The sequence below is a fragment of the Sturnus vulgaris genome, chromosome 7, assembly GCF_052056855.1.
Source record: "Sturnus vulgaris isolate bStuVul1 chromosome 7, bStuVul1.hap1, whole genome shotgun sequence".
Classification (NCBI taxonomy): Eukaryota; Metazoa; Chordata; class Aves; order Passeriformes; family Sturnidae; genus Sturnus; species Sturnus vulgaris.
The window spans coordinates 17,495,738-17,514,796 of NC_142249.1; the positions used below are offsets into that span (position 1 = coordinate 17,495,738).

Sequence of the window (19,059 nt, forward strand, 5' to 3'; positions counted from 1 at the left end):
AAAAAAAATCCCACACAATCTGAATAAACATTTCAGGCCATCTGAGCTATCATCAATTACACAGAAGTGAAAACAGCCAGTGAGGCTATAGGGCTGTTTTCTTGCCTATAATTTGGTTGGCACTTTGTAGTAATGTTTTGTGATTTAGCTAAAAAAGAAACCCAAATCTTTTTTATTTCTAGAGAGAAAATAAACCTTAGAAACTTAAAATATCTGAATCAGCCTTTCAGAGATGGAAGGACATTCAGCAGTCTGCTGTCTCACAGAAGTTGCAGTCTACTCACCTTTCCTTGACTTGGTCACTGCTAGCTGGTGTGTAGCTGAAACGTGAGGTAGATCCCCCTCTGTACTCTGGATCTATCAGGAAGAGGAGATGAATATTTTGTCAAGCCAACTGGAATATATTCCTGTGCTTAAGAATGCCTAAGCTATACACACTGCACATGCAGGAGGAGGTTCTGGTGTTTTTTTCCTCCAATTGAACAGCCTATACTGATTGAAGGAGCAAACTGTGATCTCCTTGAACCAACTTTGATCAGGCATTCAGCAATGCTCCTGGAGGAGAACAGTGATCCTCGGGCAGCACCTCCCAGCCAGAGCACAGGACTCCCCTCTGGTTACTCACTGCATGCAAAAAGACCTGAAAATTACATCCTGTGACAACACAGAGCTCCCAGTTCCTCTTTGACAAAGCACTAAAATTACTGGGTGAAAACAGCTCTACCCACCTTTACACTACCGTCCTTTTCCAGACAGAATTCTTGGCCCTTCATTTGCATATCAAGAACAATACATTTAGAAAAATGTCTCAGGAGCTCAGCACACATGGACTGCCATCTGCTGCCTGACCAACTATTTCCTACAAGCCACCAGTCCTCCAGCAGAAGGACCCAGACCCAGCCAGAACCTACTCCAGACTTCACCATGCCACTACTCATGGAAATAATTCTTATGTCTTCCAGCACAGAAAAGAAAGATAATGTATTCAGATCCACACACGTTTCAACTGGGAAACTTAAAACTACATAAAAATTAGTCCTTTCATGCCATAACTTTGTGAGACACAGTCTTATTAAGAGAGCAGTTCTGAGGCAAGTGTTCAAACAATGAAAAGAATATGCCTAAAATCTCAACAGGGAGGCCTTTGTTTGGTTCAAAACCTAGAGTATGTTCTCTCTTTTGTGTGATCCAGAAAAAAATTCTAATGGATCACATGCAAGTCTACATGCACAATCCCCCAGCCCAACTATCCCCAACCCTTTCCTGTAATGGGCTGTCGGCCCAGCTTCAAAATTGTCATACAATGAATTTATCTCCATTTTTTATCAGCTTAAAAATGTAAAAATCAAGATACTGATGTTGATAACCCAAAATTAGTATTTGGCTAAAGTAGAGGAGATATTTGCATTGATATCATGTGTATAGCAGCCACAAGGGTGCATTTTCTTAGGTACAAGGGTTTTGAGGAGTTCTTGGCCTGAACTTTTCACCATTAATAAGTGAGCAGCATTACTTTTGCACGATAAAACTAGCAGCTTCTGTTCCTTTAGGAGATGAAGGCTGTACCAAAGAGGTAAATCCTTATTTCACCCAAGTATAAAGCATAGAAGGGGCTCACCATTTAAGATTAGGAAAAACTTTGTTTGTTTTTTTTTTTCTCTAAAAAGAAAGAACAGCAAGTAATCTTACAGACACTTTAATAAAACTGGCCTTGCAGGAAAGGTGTCTTGATTCTCTCAAACCTCCCAGTTTCTGAAGGTTAAATCTGCAGCCTTCCAAAAGCTAAGCCTCTTCTCATTTAAATACCATCCACCTCCTGTCCTTGGCTGGGAGACAGCATTCCAACTGTGTCCACAGCACAGTGCAGCTCCTCAGGCACACAGGAGCTCCTTCCCCATCCCTTCAGCCAATATTCATGCTGGTAAGTGACCTTCAGGACTGTCATTGGCCACCTCAGGAGTGGGTGTTTGAGGGAAATCCTGCCCTGACTCACTCCCACACCAGCTATCTTCACAGCCACACACTTCCGAAGGGCATGCAAGACTCCAAGGCATTTGTAAGCATGGAAAGAACTTCCTTGATATATCTGTCATCTTTCTTATGCATAAGAATGCACTCCAAGCCAAGCTAGGAAAACAGGGGGAGGAGTTATTGTCACTGTTTCTAATACAGTTTATTGTTCATTACGCCCTGCTTAGAGAAGCACAAAAATAAAATCACACTGCCAGGAATTGTTCTAAAATGTCTTCAGCAAAACTGAATCCCTCCCTCCCAGGGATCTGTAGGCAGTTGATAAGTACATACTATATTGCATAAACTAAAATTCACAACAATCCCATCCCACATCATATGCTGTCTTGCCAAAACAGCTGTGTTTATGCCTGCATCACTGCACAAAGTGTCAACCAAAACTTCACAAACACATCACACTTGTGCAGAATTCAGCGAGTCTTTACAGTCCAACTTACTCTGAAGGAAAAATCCACTCCTCTTTTCAATCTACACACATATGTATATACACGTATATAAATACATTAATTGTTTCAGTTTTGCCCTAAGGTACCAAAAATGGATTTCTCCTATGAAATATGCAGCAAAATGCATTGCTGCTTAGTCCCTTCCAATTGTGCCAATGCAAACAACAAGCTGTATCAAGAAAATTATCTGTCTGAAAACCTAGCCAGGAAAAAGATACAAATCTTTTTTTTTTTTTTGCACTGGGTTTCTTTTTCCCCTCTCAACTGGACTAGTCCTTTGTTCTGGTTCAGTAGATGGCCACACAACACGTAGGTAAGACACACTGAAATAAACAAGTGCCAGGAAGCACAAGAGGCTTGATTACCCTTTTTTTTGCTTAATGAGTGCCTTCATCTACAACATTAGTTGATCTAGAAAAGCTTGTCATGACAATAAACACCAGACACAGTTTCTACTTAATCATCACGTCATAATTTGCTGTAAAATTCTGGGGCTTTTCTATTCACTTGCTTTCTTCATTTCACCAATGAAATCACAATATCCTTCATTTTATATATCTATTTCACATAGACAAAAAACTTAACTGCTTAAGTTTTAACTTGTAACAGTCACACTGAAATGTGTCCACAAAAGCATCTACTCATTTAAGAATTTTGTGACAGTTCTTACAATTCAAGCTGCAAGTCTATACAAAAATTGTATTCTTGAATCTGTAGGCTGGATGTTTACTAGCCTAATAAACAAATCACTTACAGGAACCTGGGAATTAAAATTCCTTTGGGACAATTATCAATATAAAAATGGATATCTACATATATGAAGATGTTAAAAGACAGCTAACACAGATTTTGCAATTAAGCGGTTGCCAAAAGTCATGTCACAGTGTCTTCCAATGTGCCAATTTCCAGAGAACAAATAAATCAACTTACAGTCGATTGTTATCAAAACTGAAACTTGCACAAGATGAGTACCTCACGCTGCATGAAAGCCCCTCCTCTGTTTTCATTGCAGCAAAACTCTCGCTTTATTCACAAATTTATATTTAATCAACATCAATTAATAAGCTGAATTTACTTCTAGCCAACAAAAGTAACGATTTCTAGTTTAAAATCTAAGTAAAATAAAAACTAAACACCCAAGGTTTTGCTGCGTACAAAGCCTAACCTAGATTTACTTATACAGGGAAAACTCCCTAGACTTATGCCAGTGATAGCAATTACCTGAATTTGATTAAAAAAAAAAAAAAAAAAAGAGAACTTCCCCAGTGACTTAGGAACATCAGCAGCAGCAGCACCAAGTTACTCCATTAAGAGGATCAATTAGAGCAGCCTGCAGCTCTCGGAGAATTTAAAGCATTCCTGGAGAAAACACTGTCGGCTATACAGGAGGGAACATTCCTGTGCTGGCAGACAGGGAGTTATGTAAACTGTATGCACAAAGAAAGTCATGTATCTTCACTCACCTCTTCCATCTCAAAGGAGTCCTTCTGCTGCAGCATGAGGTTCACTACGGAAGGGTTTGCGAGGGGAGCGCAGGAGTCTCTACCAGGCCATGCTGTGGACAGTCTCTGTGTCAGGACACTGCTGTCAGAGGTGCTGGAACTGCTGCTGAGGCCTGGTGAGTCCAAAAGACCGGGTTCTTCAGAGGGTCTATCCTGGGCACTGGCCAGCCTGTCCCCCTGCCCGTCTGCTGGGGGCACAGAACCCTCCTGTGCACCGGCAGCCCCAGCAGGGAGGTGCGCTGGCCGCTCTGCCTTCGCAGCCTTTGTCTGACCGCCGGCTATCTCCTCCTTTACAGTAGCCAAAAAAGAGGGACAGTCCTTCTTTTTAGGATATTTTGGCAATTTAGCTTCATTTTTAACATCACTTTCCTCACTCCCTACTTCAGCTGGACTTTTCCCTTTTTCAACAGGCGAAGGACTAGAGGAGCTGCTGCCGTCAGCTTGCTGCGTGCCACACAGATTGAGTTTTGACAAGGTCTTCATCAACCGACTGGCTGTATTGCTGTGATTCAGAGGGGGAGGGCTGGATGCCTCTTTGCTGGAAGACACTGAATTCATACTACCAATTTTCTGCAAAGGAGTCCCAGAGACTTGAGAATACAAAGAAGAAAAAGCATTTGCCACAGTAGTAAGCACTTCAATCTGACGAAAACGACCTGCACAGGAACGAAACACAAGGCATATCTGAAGAGGGAATTTTGATCATAATCTCTGCCCAACCCCACAAACCTCCTCATACTTTTATCAGGGGCATCTAAAACTGAATGAACACTTCCTAGACCTGTAATATGAAAGTCATACCCTACTACGGAAAAAAGGAATCTTTACTAAATGCACAAGAACAGCATGCAAAGTTCTCCTGAAGTAAATAAGTGACATATGTGTGTGAATGCAAGTTTATTTACAAAATGCTAAAAAGAAAGCGTTATTTGCATTGCTCTCTCCAGCTACAACTACAAAAGGACAGCTATGCCCACATTTCAGCAGCACTCATTACTGATCCAACAAAGTTCCTGTCCAAGTCAATAGAAATACTGCCCCAGATTTCAACAATGACAAAAATAGGTCACTGCCACCCAGAAAAAAAAAATCCCACCCAGGGACTGAAGAACACCAGAAACAGAGGGATATTGCTATTTGTTCCAGCGCTCTAAAGCTGCAACAGAAGACAGGATTAGAGTAAGAGATGAGAATGATACAAACCACAAGGCAGCATACCTAACAGGATGCCTTTTATTTCCCTCCCCACTACAAACCCTTCCACTCACCCAAGGAGTACCACCCTGGTGGTCACCTCTTGCCTATTTAAGACCAAGCAAGAATTTTATTATGAATTCTGAATGGAATGTGGCCTTTAGGCTGTAACACTTTTGTCAGAATATTAGGCATACACCTCTGTCGAGGTTGTTTATATAATTAATAAACTCATAAATAAACTGTGCTTCAAAAACATACTTACTCGTTAAAGCAAAACTTGGATTTTCCACTTCCATGCGCTGTATTTGGGCGTTCAAAAACACTTTGATATCTATCCCTCTGGCAAATGATGATGAATTAAAAAATCTCGCTGGAATTTTTGAAGCAATATCTGGTTCATCTCTTCCAAACCCAAGATTATATAGCACTTCTTCGGGATCTTCCTCATAAAGCTCCAGTAATTCAGAAACACTAGACAAATGAAAGATGTTAACCATCTATCTGTCTCCTTTTAAGATCCAGTCCCTTCTATCAAACTGCTAGCTCAGTCCAGTAACCATTTTGGTTTATTGAACTTTTGACTCCTACAGCTCAGACTTGTTTTGGAAATAATTGTAGAGATCTCTGCATCTAAAGTTTTCATTCCTATCATGAGAGCCATTGGCCCAGACACATCAAAGATCCAATCCTGTAATTTCTAAAATCAGTCCTATTCTATAGAGCTCAAATTTTAAAATATCAGGCATTTTTACTGTTTAGGTCAATTTGTTAGCATTTACTGAAAACCACAACTAAAACCAGAAGTTTTTCAAGTAACCAAAGGAAAATTCCCTTCTCAGCTACTACATGCAGCAATTCACATCAAAAAAGTCAAGTCCATTTCACTGAGAAACAGACCTTTTAAGCAGAGTTTTACCTTGAAACAGTCGCGCTGCTTTTTCCAGAGCCAGTAGAGTTCATACTTCTCCCCTTCTGATGAAACTGCAGCCTCCTATCCTTTGCCAGTACACCATTGCTGTACAAAACACAAACAGAGAGGATCTCTGCAATAAACCTCTTTTGTACAGGGACTTGATTCTCTGTCTCGCTGGAGAGCTAACCTGCCAGCACTGCTGAATTTCTCTTTTCCCCTTTGGTGTTATCTGGTTTATATTAGCCATGTCATTTATTGAAATACAGAAACAAAAGCAAACCCTGGGCCACCTCAGTAAAAATGTACACAGACAGTATGAATTTGAAGGCAAATGCGAGCTGAAAAAACAAACCCTGATCTGCCCTTGCTGCCCCACCCTCCCTGTTCCCACCCTCCTCCAGTAAGGAAGCCCAGCCTCGGGTGAGCTGTCCTTGCCCTGCCTTTTCCTGCCTCCCCAGGGCTGCTGCCTCCTCCAGCAGGACCACCTCTCCATCAAGGCCACCCTTTGCACACCCTGGGTACCCTGCTCACCCCAGCTCCACCCGCCCGCCAGCAGTGCAGGACTGCGACCTGCACCTGGCTGGGGAGCCTGGAGAGGCTCCAGGCAGGGGGAAATGGAGCAAGAGGAGCTCCAGCTCATACTGCTGGCCAGTCTCTTTCCTAATCCCAAGTTATTTCTTCCCTGCATCTGGAGAAGCTGCCTGAGCATTAGGTGGTATACTGGGTTCAAATATACTTTTACCGTTAATCTGAGGAACAAACTGCTCCCCTGCTAGAACAGCCACCAAGAAACCAAGAGTGGCAGAGGATTCACCTAAAAGTCTATATTTATTTATGGAGCCCGGTTCAGGAGGAATAGAGAGGATGCTTTCCACAGGGGCTGTGCAGTATTCATAGAAGTTTCAGTGGGGTTTCAGTTTCAGCACATTTTATTTAGAAGCTCTAACCATCTCTCCTCTCTCAAAGTCTTTTTTCCCCGCTCTCAAAATACATCTGCCGTGACAGGCAAAACTAATTTTCCCTTGAAATTTCTGAAACGGTGAGCAGTGAGGCAAAGAAGGTTAATCATGCCACGTTGCTAAGATTTGTCATTTCTCTGTTTTCCTCCTGCTACTCCAAAATCTACATCAAGTCTGCTGAAAGAATAAAATCTGGTTTGTTTGTTTTTTTAAAGCTGGTGGGCGTTTTTTTCTGCACCTCCTAACGACTCTTTGTGTTATCTGTATCATTTCCTTCACTCTCATGAAAACAGACATGAGCAGAAGAGCTTTAACTCTGTGGCATCCCCCATGACTTCCACTGCCCATTCTCCCTCCTGGTCTTCAGTATAAATATTCCTCTGAAGTAAACAAACATATCAAAAGATGCTTACCATGTTTCTGTTTGGGTATCACTCCGTAGATGATTAGCTGTAGAGAAAGAAGAAGAACTTATATCCAGACTTCTTCAGAACTACACTTCTCACAATCAGTATGAAGAAGCAGACAGAGAGCACGTTTACCAATAGTCCTGCATAAACCAGATTTTACTTCTTCCATATAAATGTGATTGTCAAGGGTTTCTAGTATACAGCTGATATAAAAATGAGCTGGTTTATTAAACCTCTGTTTAAAATTAAATCTCATATGGACACACGTTTACATACTGTCATTAATCTTATTACTCAAAATTTAAATTGTGATAAGCTGGTAGTTATTATATAAATCATTTATTGCTTTGCAATTGAAGACATGATTACCAGCTGCAGGGCTGTTCCTGGGTGGGAAGGGGAGGAGGACAGGTAGACATCCAAGGATTGCCCCAGTATATAAAGCAAAGAATATAAGAAAGGCAGCTGGCCACACAGCCAGGTGCTGAGACTATTTGTTCATCTTTTCATCAGCCAAGTGAGGCAGGGCCCTGGCTGCCTGAGCTGTGCAACAAACACAGGGACAAGAACTCAGTGAAGCCCTTGGTGCTGATGGGGCCAGCAGATGTGCTCAGAGTTGACAGGGCTCAGGGGGGAGGCTGTCTGCCAGGTACCAAGCACCTGGTCACGAGGCTAACAGGGAAGTCAGCACTTTCTGGATCACACGGGAATGTTCCAGGCAGCATTATTCTTTCAGAACTGAACCTCAGCCTTAAATAGGGGTTCCCCTAAGAGGCAACTCAGCATTAACAGCTTGCCTCAGGAGACAGGCAAGGAGCACATATGTCTGTTAGAGCAGCCCTCAGAACCAGCTATGAAAAGAGTGATGTCATGTCATACCCTGCCAGCAAAACCCTGCACCTCGACCCGCTGTGCCAGCAGGGTAAAGTCAGCAATCACGAGTAAAACGTGGAAACCTCACCACCTCTCTCTTGGTTTCACAGGCACCACAAAGAAATAGATGCAAAGGAATGTATGCAAAACACAGATCCTACGTCTCTTCTATTTAATATTCTTGCCTATAATATGAAGATAAGCCTATCTGTAAGGATTACCCAGTGACTAAGTTGAACAGCTGAGCCATAGGTTTTACCAGCTCAGCAGTGGGCTGGGGTTGCAGGTCCCTGCCCAATGCCCTCTGTACCATTCACACAGGGCTCTGGCTTCTGTCTGGGCTCAGGCAGCCACGGCTGCACAAGGGCAGGCCATTCATCCCAATCTCAAAGGGGCTGTCTGTCTGGCAGGGCACGCAGCACTGCTCCAAGCAGCTCTGTTGTCCCCTTGTTCTTGGATGGGAAGCAAAACCCAGCAGAAACATCGGCATCCTTACCGAGAAAAATCAACCAGTAATTCTAGTACTGGCATCTTTTCATCTGAACAAGCTAAATCATGATAAAGACCCATAAAAACCAGAAGTCCTTGGAAATTATACGGAGAAAAACTGAAAAGAAAAAAAGTACATAATGTACTGAAATCCACTGATTCTTGTGTTCTTGGTCATATGCTCAGACCCTTGGATTATCATTACACAGAAACTTTTCCTATGAAATCTTTGTACTGCAGGCAATCTAACAAGCAGAAAAGACTGTCAATAGGAAAATTTAATACCATTTAATCTATTGCAATAAGAGACTAATTTACTGCTTTTCCATCATTATCAGATCAAGATCACCACCAGATAATTTTTTTTCCTTAGAAGTCTTATATCTTAAAAAATTAAAGATATTTCCTTCCTCTAGGCCTTGTCCCACTACTCTGACACTACTGGCAAGACTCATATGGAAGAAAAGGCTTTCTACTACACCAACAGTACTGGTGCTTAGCAAAAGCTGTAATTCAAAAACACTAAAAGCTAAACTGGGAGAATACTTTTGTCTATTTTTTAACACTGAAAGCAGATAATATCCCCCATCCTACAGATAACCCCAGGGCCAGGTTTGTGAGATTTTTTTTTTTTGCTATTTTACTACAAGATGCTGCTGTTAGAACAGAATCCACAGTGCTTTTGCTAGTTGGTTTATGGACACCTCTAATCTATGATCAACATCAAGGCTAGAAGTCTTTTTTACAAAGTCCACGGGGAACAGCTACATCTCCTTCCCCTTCAAAAAGGGAAGAGAAAGAAAAGGCAAGCAGCTAGCAATAGAAGATGTATATTGTGGTTGATCTAAAGTACTTACTCGGCTTTGGTGCTTTTCACTTTTAAAAGCACTTAGCTCTTAATGGGTTTGCCTTTTGGCTGACAGAATTTCATTCCTCCTTTCAAAAGCTCGCAAATGCCACTCCCAAGGGATTCAGTGGAAGTGGGACATGTGTGGCTGCCAAGAGTAAACCATGGACAAGAAGAGCAAGTAGGAGAAATAATTTTCTTACAACCTTGGTAAGTGCTCTAGGCTGTCATGTCATCGTGGGTATTAAAATGAGAGGGCAGAAGAAAATTCAGGGCTGCCTCGGACCTTTGGGTCAGAGACTCAGAGTGTTTAACTCTAGCAATAGTCTGAATAACTTCAAAAAGCAAATCTTCCTGCATTTTTCTGCATGCTCCATCCTGATTCTCTAGCCAATGCTGTCCTTCAAAATAAAAATCAGATGACTGAGTATAATTTTTTTTTGCTAGAAAAAGAGTCATAATCTGCCACACCCACCTTCAGCTCCCAGGGATAAGTCATCTTCAAAACTTCCTCCATTTCTCACCAGCATGCCTGAAAACATACAGTTAGCAGTTCAACAACTACAATGCTCCAATGTTTTCCTTCCAGCTGCTTATCTAAAGATATTAGCGAGACACTTCATTCGATACAAGAAATAACCAGAGTTTATTTACAATCCCTGCATTACTCATGCAGTTAAAATGCATTAAAAAGCAAGAAGTTACATTTCAGAACATAGCAAAATGATTTTTAAAGGGAACGACTACAACATTGCTTTAGTTCAGCGCTCAGAAATGCCTCCAAGTCAACATGAGAGCAAATTAACTTCAATTGGGAACCTGGAGGTACCACTCAGCACACCCGTGCCTTCTGCTGCTGCATTATCTGTCCTCCAGACATCTTACCAGGAGAATCCAGAGTCTGAGTCCAGCTGGGGCATTGCGCTCTCACCTTCCTGTACCAGATTAGGAGCTGAAGTGAAGACCCCAGGCACAACAAGTAATTCTTCACTGTATTCTTCACTTCTATTCTTCCCTGTCGCTACCTGCACATTCCCACTGTACTTTGAACTTTAGTATTCAGACCTGCTCGGATAGTAAAATTTTCAGGTGTGGCAACCATAGTTATTAGAGGCAGAGACTGTCTAATGCTCAGCAGTTTGGAGACAAAATCACCTCCCTGTTTTGGACATCTGGGAGTTTTTTTAGAGCTTACTAAGATCTCCAGAAAGACTTATTTGGATTCTTTTCCCCCTTCTGCAGTTTCTCAGGCAATAATTGATCTGCTGTGAGAATAATTCTGCACCCCTGACCCAGCTGTGGTTTGTACTGCTACTAAAGACACTCACATGAAGGTCCTTGAAAATACAGTTTCCAGCAAAAGAGATTATAGTAGGTAAAGCCCTTCCTTACCCTTCAACAGAGGATTGCTTTGCTCATCCAGGGAGGCTCCCAGAGGCGTTCTGAAACCACAGAAGAAATTAACACTACTTAAAAAACTTGCTGCTTCATGTCCTTCCTTACAGCATGTAACAAACTTGTGATAGCAGCAGTTGTCCCTCCCTCCCTCCTTCCCTCCCTCCACCCCCAGAAAGCACAAACATCTGACGACTGGCAGTAACTTCCTAAACAATCCCCAGCCCTCTAAATAAATACACCTTGCAGAGAAAAACAACAAAACATAATAACTGCAAAAGCTCAAACACCTTCAGGGGCAGCAGCCCCTGCTGAGGAAAATCATGTACTTCTCAGCATAACACCCAGAAAAAACAAGCATGAATTTTTGAACGGACTAATTTAATCTCATTTATGCAGCAAAAACTGCTGCCGTTTTTCTACACGTTTAAAACTTCTTGGAGAGAGCGGTGAAAAGTTGTATTTGATGACCAGGAAGAATCAAGATAAAAAAATCTTGACAGCTATGTTAGCTGTCACTTGCCAATCCTGATGCTTTATAGTCTCTTCACAGTAGCTCTTTTTGGGATGATCCCTCCCATAGCTGTTGCCTGAAGGGCAGGGGATTTTTGCTGAACCTCATGGTGCAGCAGAATCCTCACAAATGACAGATCCAATCCTACTCTGAGTTCACATGCATTTGTTGACACTAGCTAGATGTTTCCACATCTTGTCTCTCAGACATGTTTAACCAAAGCCTTGTCACTTCTAAGTAGCAAAGCATTAACTTTCAAAGCTCAGAACAAATTCAGAAATATAATACTCATAAAGAAGAGGAAAGCAGATGATTTATGCACCTACGTGATGCATATTTCATTTGGACTTTTAATTAGACAAACACATAAACCCGCCCAAAGACCTGAAAGTAAACAGTGCTCTGATACAGTATTTATTTTGGTGCCACAGCCAAATTAAGCAAAGAAAGTTTGCATCTGCTTTCTAACAGACCTTACACTTCACAACCTTATTTTTCTTTTCCTTCTGAAAAGAGCTCACTCTCTCCAGATGCAGCCTGCTGATATGGAGCAAGCTCACTTCAACACGCCTTTTGCAAAGCAAAGCCAAGCCCCACAGTGGTGGGACGCCAAGGCAATTGGTGCATAAGCACATCCAGGTGCATAAGAACGTTCCAGATGACAGGGACACTGCCAAGGCCCAGATCTCCTGTATTTCTGTATGTCTGTCCAGTCAGAGTCTGAAAATACTTAGGGTATATTGTCTAAACCTGTCAGGCTACAAGAAGTCTGATGTTCTGAGTAATAACTATGCTGGTTGTTTACTCCCTGGCTCTGATGGGTGCACTCCCAACCTTCTCCCTCTCCTTCCCTGGTGCCTACTCCCATGCCTCTGTTTTCGATGTAGAAACTTGCTGGCATTGACTTTGACAGCCAAGGTCAGTGCTGCATGCAGTGGCTGGCAGAAAGCAGTAAAAGCGTCCATCAGAGTTGGCATTTTCCTTTAGAATTTAAGTCTGTCACCATGACAGCACATCAGCAGCTACCAGAAAAGCATCCTTGCCAACCACCCCTTGCTGCCCTACCTGCACTACTGCACACAGCTGCCACACACCCCCTGCCTTTGAAAGACTTGCTCTTAAGAACTAGACAAAACATGAGTTTAAACAATAGACAAGTACCACACAAAAATCCTTTTGGACAACAGCGTGGATAGCTCTGCCTTTCTGCACCAGCTGTTTTCCACCAGCAAGGCCCATGGCTCTGTCTCAGAGCAGCCCTGTGCACTTGGGGATGAATGTTAGGGCTGGGGGACCCTTCCACTTGCTGTGCCCTCAGGATGGGGTCTCCCTGCCACACCCAGCCTCAAAGCTTCCTCTTATCCCAGAGCTTTGTTTGTTCAGCTCCAGTTGTGGTCGGGTGGTCTCTCAGAACAGGACAAGGGTTTTGCACTGTGCTGTGGAAGTGTTTAAACCTCAGCTTTTAAAACCTTATCTGGGCAGAAGCCATGTTTATTTTAAACTTGAAGCAAAAAATCTCTTTTTTCTGAGGCATTTCAAGAACTCACTTCCTGCATATCTACAGGAGATGGCTCCTAGATACCTCCCACATCCCCTGTATTACTGGCAGAGTTTAAATATATTCAATCAAAATAATACACGTCATCATAATAGTTGACAAAAATTTCTTTTTATCTATCAGCATAATACAAACACTTGTGCTTCAACTTTTATGAGCTTTCTTATTACTTCAAAATGCCTTTTCAAAGTACTAAGGAGGGAGAAAAAGAGGCCTTTTTCAAAGGCATGCAGTTCCCAAAATATGAATGAACCAGAGAGTTTTGAGTAACATCTGATACTTTTTATGCCTCCATAATTCTTACCACAGTATGATAAATACTTGCTTTTTTGCATTTGGGGTTTGCTGCTAGTTATTTCTTTACAAAAAGCTCAAAACAACAAAATGTTTATCTACCAAGGTAAGTAACATGGGATATTAGGAACCCTCCTCTAAAGCAGATGTGAAACAGAAAGTAATAAAAATGCCAAACCACTAACATAAATATCAAAGGACAGCCAGGAATTCTTTTTTTTCATATTAGAACACTACTGATGACTTTAGAAACAAACAAAGGAATAAATCTTATAAGCAGATCTATAAGCAGTGGTTTGATATTAAAGTTTTTTGTGCTGCTGCCAACTCAAACCAGAAAATCAGATTTTAAAAGTGCCAATTTTCTTCTGATTTCACAAACAGGTACAGAAACTCAGAAAATGTGAAGGACTACTTTTAGAAAACACGTAACAGAGAAAATATTGCACTCAGTAACTGAGTCTTCATTTGTAGTAATAGCTACATGATAACTTGTTACTGAGCTAAGTTGTAAGAAAAAGGTTGTGCCATGAGCCAGAAACAGAAGTTCTGTTTGTGTATGCCCACACTTTTTAGCAATCAAAGCTTGACAGCAAAACCAGTGTTATTAAACAAGTAGGAAATTTCAGGGAGAACAACTTACAAATTGTAAATTTCAAAACCGTTTTTTTTGAAACAAAATACTGAAGTATCTGCAGGGCTATTCCGTCCTCTGTTAATGCTGTCCTCTTTTCCTATGTGCATTGTTATCAAGAGACAATCAGTTCAAGGTGTCTATATATACAATCACTTACAACACTGCAATTTGAATTAGCAATTTACTGCACATGCTAGCAACTGCTTGCACGTACATCAGGCACAAAAATTTAAATTATTCTGCAGTTCAAAACACAAGGAGCTGTGCAGCCCTTCACAGGCAGATGGGATTGCACCTTCCAGATATGAACTGCACATGCTGGCACCCTGCATGCCACAGAGCAGAGGCTAACTCCTGTCTGAATAGTATTGTTTAGGAAATCATTTTTAAAAGTCTTTCTGAGGAGAACAGAAGTTTCCTCTGAAAGGACTTACAATAGTAAATAGCTGTACTTTAATAGGCTTCTGTGGAAGGACAACAGGTTTCACAAATATGAATTACCTAAATTTGCATTTCTGTATTAGCAAAAGAGTTAACTTGTGCTTCATTTGTTATTTGTAAAACAAGATTCCCATATTTTGTGAATCAACTGCCAGAGATGCAAACACATTCCACAGAAATGTGTGGTGCCAGTTCTAACAACAGATAGTTACCAAAGCATGGGTATGCAACTGCAAGCTTTGTGTTATTACTCAAGATTTTTGGCCATCTATTAAATGTTCATGTTGTCAATTTGCAGCTTCGTGCTATTCCTTAAATTCTGCATGGAAATGTTAAGGACTACAGAGCCAGAGAAGGTTCTAGACAGAAATCCTGCAGATTTAAGCATAGTGGCAGTGCAGCATTACAAAGAATATCTCCTCCAATAACCTCTTCCCCCTGCAGTCCAACATTTTTTGTCCTCCACACTCAAAAATTACTCCTAAGAAAGCACTGAATTAATAATATTGATTTTTAAGAAAATAGTTTAGTAGACCAACGGGACACCAGATCTGAGGTAAAGTCAGAAAAGTCTTCTCCTATTCTAGCATTTTGGAAGAATGATCTGTCAGGTCTCAACATTGCATTTTAGGGATTAGTACAATTTCAAGCCTGTAGGTGCCATCACCCTATCCAAGGCACAGCCTGTAAAGATCTGAAGAAAATTATATTGAGGATCCTACAGCCATAAAATAACCCCCACTTCAGTTAGAAGGTAAGATCAGTCAGCTGCTTACTGGATCAAGAGATTACAAAGGCACAACTAATCTCAGTGGTAAATTCTTGTCTTAACGTAGTTGCTCTTAAAAGGAGAAAGAAACCAGAAATATCAAATAGTAGAGGTCTTGAAATGTCATTGTTAGCTACAGGAAAGCTAATTGTTAGCTTCTCCCCACCAACTCTGCCTCCAAGGGCTGTTAGGACTGAATGGAGAAAAAGACAGGACAAAACCAGCTGCTACTGATGTAGCATTGGTGCTTTTATGTGACAGAGGATGAAGAAAAAGTAATTCCATCAATACCTGTTCTAAATACCAAAGATTATTTTGCAACAGTAATAGAAACACGGAATACATAGACCATTCCTCAAGTTAAAAATAGAAGATAATAAGAGACTTAAATAAATCAGGTTAGTCTAAACTGTGCCATAACTCCTGAAGGCCCGTAAACACAGAGGCCATGCCGCGGAAGCACAGCTTCTTGAAGTCTGCACCAAAAAACCAGGCAAGGCCACAGTGGAAGCTTTAAACTGGAGCCCGTCGGTGAGAACCACTGCAGCTTCCGAAGTAACGCTGCCTTCCTGACGCTCTGCTGAGTTCCTCCCCCGGCGGCTGGAAGCCTTCAGCCTCATTAATGAGACGCCAAGGAGCGAAGCGGTGCCGAACGCCAGCTCGCCGGTGGCCATGCGGGCTGGCGGCGCTGCTGCCGGCGCAGCCCGGCCGGAGCCGTGCCCGTTCCACGGCCGGAGCCGTGCCCGTGCTATGGCCGGAGCCGTGCCCGTGCCAGCGCCGGTGCCCGCTCCGCTCCGGGCCGTGCCTCCCTCCCCTCCCCTCCGCGCCGCGGGCACTGCCCGGCCCCGCCGGCGGAGCACCCACCTGCAGTCCTTCAGCCATATGGCGATCTTCTCGTTGGGAACGCTGTGGCAGCCTTAGGGCAGAGCGGGAGAGAGAAGCCGACAGTCAGTAACAGCGAGGCCGCCCCGCGGGGGTCCCGGTGGCCCGCGGGCTGCTGCCCCCGGCACTGACCTGCTCCCGCGGCCAGCGGCAGCTCGCCGCCGCCGTGATCCTCCTCCTCCTCTTCCTCCTCTTCTTCCTCCTCCTCCTCCTCCTCCTCGCCGCGGGCCAGCGCCGCTGCCGAGAAATCCTCCGCTTCCGACGCCTGCCAGGAGTCGCGGCTCTTGGCCCAGGCCTTCCTCTTCTGGGTCGCCCCTTGCCACTCCTCCGCCGCCGAGGGCTGCTCCATCGGGGCGGCGGCGCCGGCGGGGGCTTCACGCCGGGAGGCGAGCGCCGGACAGAGGCAGCCTGCCGGGCGAGCGGAGATGTGCCGTCCGTCCGGCTGTCCGTCCGTCCGCCCGCCCGTCCGGGGGCCGCGGGGCCGCCGGGGGGCGCGGAGCCGCCGTCCGCCCCTCCCCGCGCTCACTCGCCGGCCCGGCCCGCCCCCAGACCCGGCCACCGCAGCCCCCCGGCCGCCCCCGGCCGGGCGCTCCCGGCCCCGCAGGTGTCAGCCCCTGCCCGGCGGCAGCGGGCGGGCAGAGCTGGGCGGGCAGAGCTCGGGCGGCCCGGCTGGCTGCCCGCGGTACTCACATGTCGCGCCGCGGCGAGGCGGCGGCGGAGGCTGCGCCCGCCCGGGCTGCGGGCGGCGGCGGCGGCGGCTCTGACTTCCTCATACCGCTGCGGGATGAGAAAACTCGGCGGCCACGTGACGGCGTGATGGCAGAGCGGGGCCTCCCGCCGGGGCCGGGCCGCCGTCTCGGCGCACGGATGCGGGGAGGGATGCGGGGAGGGATGCGGGGCACGGATGCGGGGTCGGGCCCGCTGGCGCTGCAGCAGCGCGGCCCCTCGGGCCTGGCCAGGCTCGGAAGGCCGCCCGTGGCCTCGGCCCGTAAAGGATTTAGTTTTAGTTTCCAAACTAAAAAGGATGCAGAGCAGAGAAGAGGGACTTTGCAGGAGGAACAGAAATGGGGAGGGGAGAGAAGGCACAAGGAATAGATGCAGGATGTGTGCTGGGTACACACAGCCTTCTGCCTCGCTTCCAGGGCCGTGAAATTAGATCAGCCTCTGCTCCGGCACAGGCTGCAGGCTGCAGGGACGCCAGAAGCACCAAACCCGGCCTCTTACAACCGTAGGTGTGTTTGAAGCCTTTATCATCTCCTTCAGGACATACTTAAGCCACCAGAATCAACTGGAAACCCGGCAAAAGAACGAGTCCCCATTTGTGGGAAGGAGGTGCCGCACAAAAAGCTGCTTTCACTATGGGGGCCGAGTGCCCCTTCTTATCCACTGTCTCCTGCTTGTGGTGCTAGCCAAGGGCCCTGCAGCAAGAGCCCCGTGCCAGCTGCCCTGCCCACCTTGGCTGCCTCTGGGCCGACAGCAGCCGTGGCTGGCTCTGTCTCTGGGGGCAGGAAGGGCCCGCTGGTGCCCGCCCTGGGGAGCAGGGCACTGCCTGGGGTCACACTGTCACATCCCAGACAGAGCCCTGCATGCCCAGTGAGCCCACCTGCAGCCACAGAGCCTGGCAGAAATCAGCTTTCGAAAAAGGTCATTTACAAGATTTTCGTGAAAAGATGCTGAATTAGTAAGCGCAAGCAGCAAAATTAACCCGTCTTCTCTGGAGTTGTAAAACTGGTGTTGACGGCCAGGCACATGATGTACTTCATGTTTAAAGGCAAATCTGCCTTTGGAAGAACCAGGTTAATGGTAGCCAATAAATATTATTTAATTATCTAGCTTTATCATTAAAACCTTTTAAGGAATTTTTGTGAAAATGTCCCTATAAAATAAAAAATTGACTTGATAAGAAAAAAACATTTTTTGTTTTTCCTAAACCCCTCCAGCCCACCCACTACTTTACTTTAAGGCATATACAGCCTTACTAAGATAAATTTTGCCTCATCACAAGTAATTTTCCTAAACACACTAATTTTCTGAATGGTTTGTGTTGAAATAAGACCAGAAGAACAGTAGCACAAAGGACAAACAAAGTGTATTTGTATTTAATTTGACCCTGAAAGTAAACATCATTTCTGTACACGTTTTGAGATGGTATCTTTGAATTTCTTTAAAAAAGAGCAAAGTATGTTTGAATCTTTCTTGTTGATCCTCAAAATAATAAAATTATTTTCCCAGCAGGGCATGTTTCACACACTACAGATTTTGCATAAGCTAAGATGGTACGTGTCCTGAGCCACGGGTGTCCCAAGTGGTGAGTCAGAGGATCCTGTGCCCTTCACAATGTGTGCTGGGGCTTGGACTTCAGCTGAGGCTCCTCACAGGTGTATTTATAGTACTGGAGTCTTAAAATCTGATTTTTTCTGGCTTTGTTGGCAAGTACCTAGCACAGCATTACTTCGACATAATGGGCAATATTTCCATTTTATGCGTATACATAAATAGATGTACCTATTAAAAAAGGGCGCTTTGAGGTTGAGCTGCCTGGATGAGAGCTGTACAAGAGGCAGGGAGAAGTTTAACCCCTACCATTGTTTACTGCCTAAGAGGGAGCACAATTTCTTCTTGAAAGTTACAGTTTCACTGGCACAGCTAAGGGTGAACAGTTGCAAGCTAAAAGCAGCTACTGTCTGGCCGTGCCAATACATCCTTAAAGAGTTCTTAATCCACAAATTACTGACATTATTGTCTATAATTGCTTGTCTGTTGTGACAACACTTACTCCGAGAATGTCAGAAATGTAAACAGCAGCCAATAGCTTTTTGCAGTGAAGTCCTGCCAGTACAGCCAGCACTGGGCTCTTTCTTGCACCTTCATACCATACCAGCAAGATCCCTTTTGTCTCTAA

The 19,059-nt window shown here is 44.3% G+C and overlaps 1 protein-coding gene across 1 annotated transcript in view; it reads right to left on the minus strand.

The window, feature by feature from the left end:
* Positions 1–16,521, minus strand: part of ITPRID2 (ITPR interacting domain containing 2) — a 39,537-nt gene extending 23,016 nt beyond the window's left edge. The window contains exons 1-9 of the mRNA XM_014880261.2: positions 16,290–16,521; positions 16,140–16,191; positions 11,060–11,109; positions 10,143–10,199; positions 7,462–7,498; positions 6,093–6,191; positions 5,439–5,647; positions 3,941–4,635; positions 285–357 (exon numbers count right to left, since the gene is read on the minus strand). Coding sequence (XP_014735747.2) covers positions 285–357; positions 3,941–4,635; positions 5,439–5,647; positions 6,093–6,191; positions 7,462–7,498; positions 10,143–10,199; positions 11,060–11,109; positions 16,140–16,191; positions 16,290–16,506 — 1,489 coding nt within the window. The 5' untranslated portion in view covers positions 16,507–16,521. The remainder of the gene's footprint in view (positions 1–284; positions 358–3,940; positions 4,636–5,438; positions 5,648–6,092; positions 6,192–7,461; positions 7,499–10,142; positions 10,200–11,059; positions 11,110–16,139; positions 16,192–16,289) is intronic.
* Between the last annotated feature and the right edge of the window lie 2,538 nt (positions 16,522–19,059).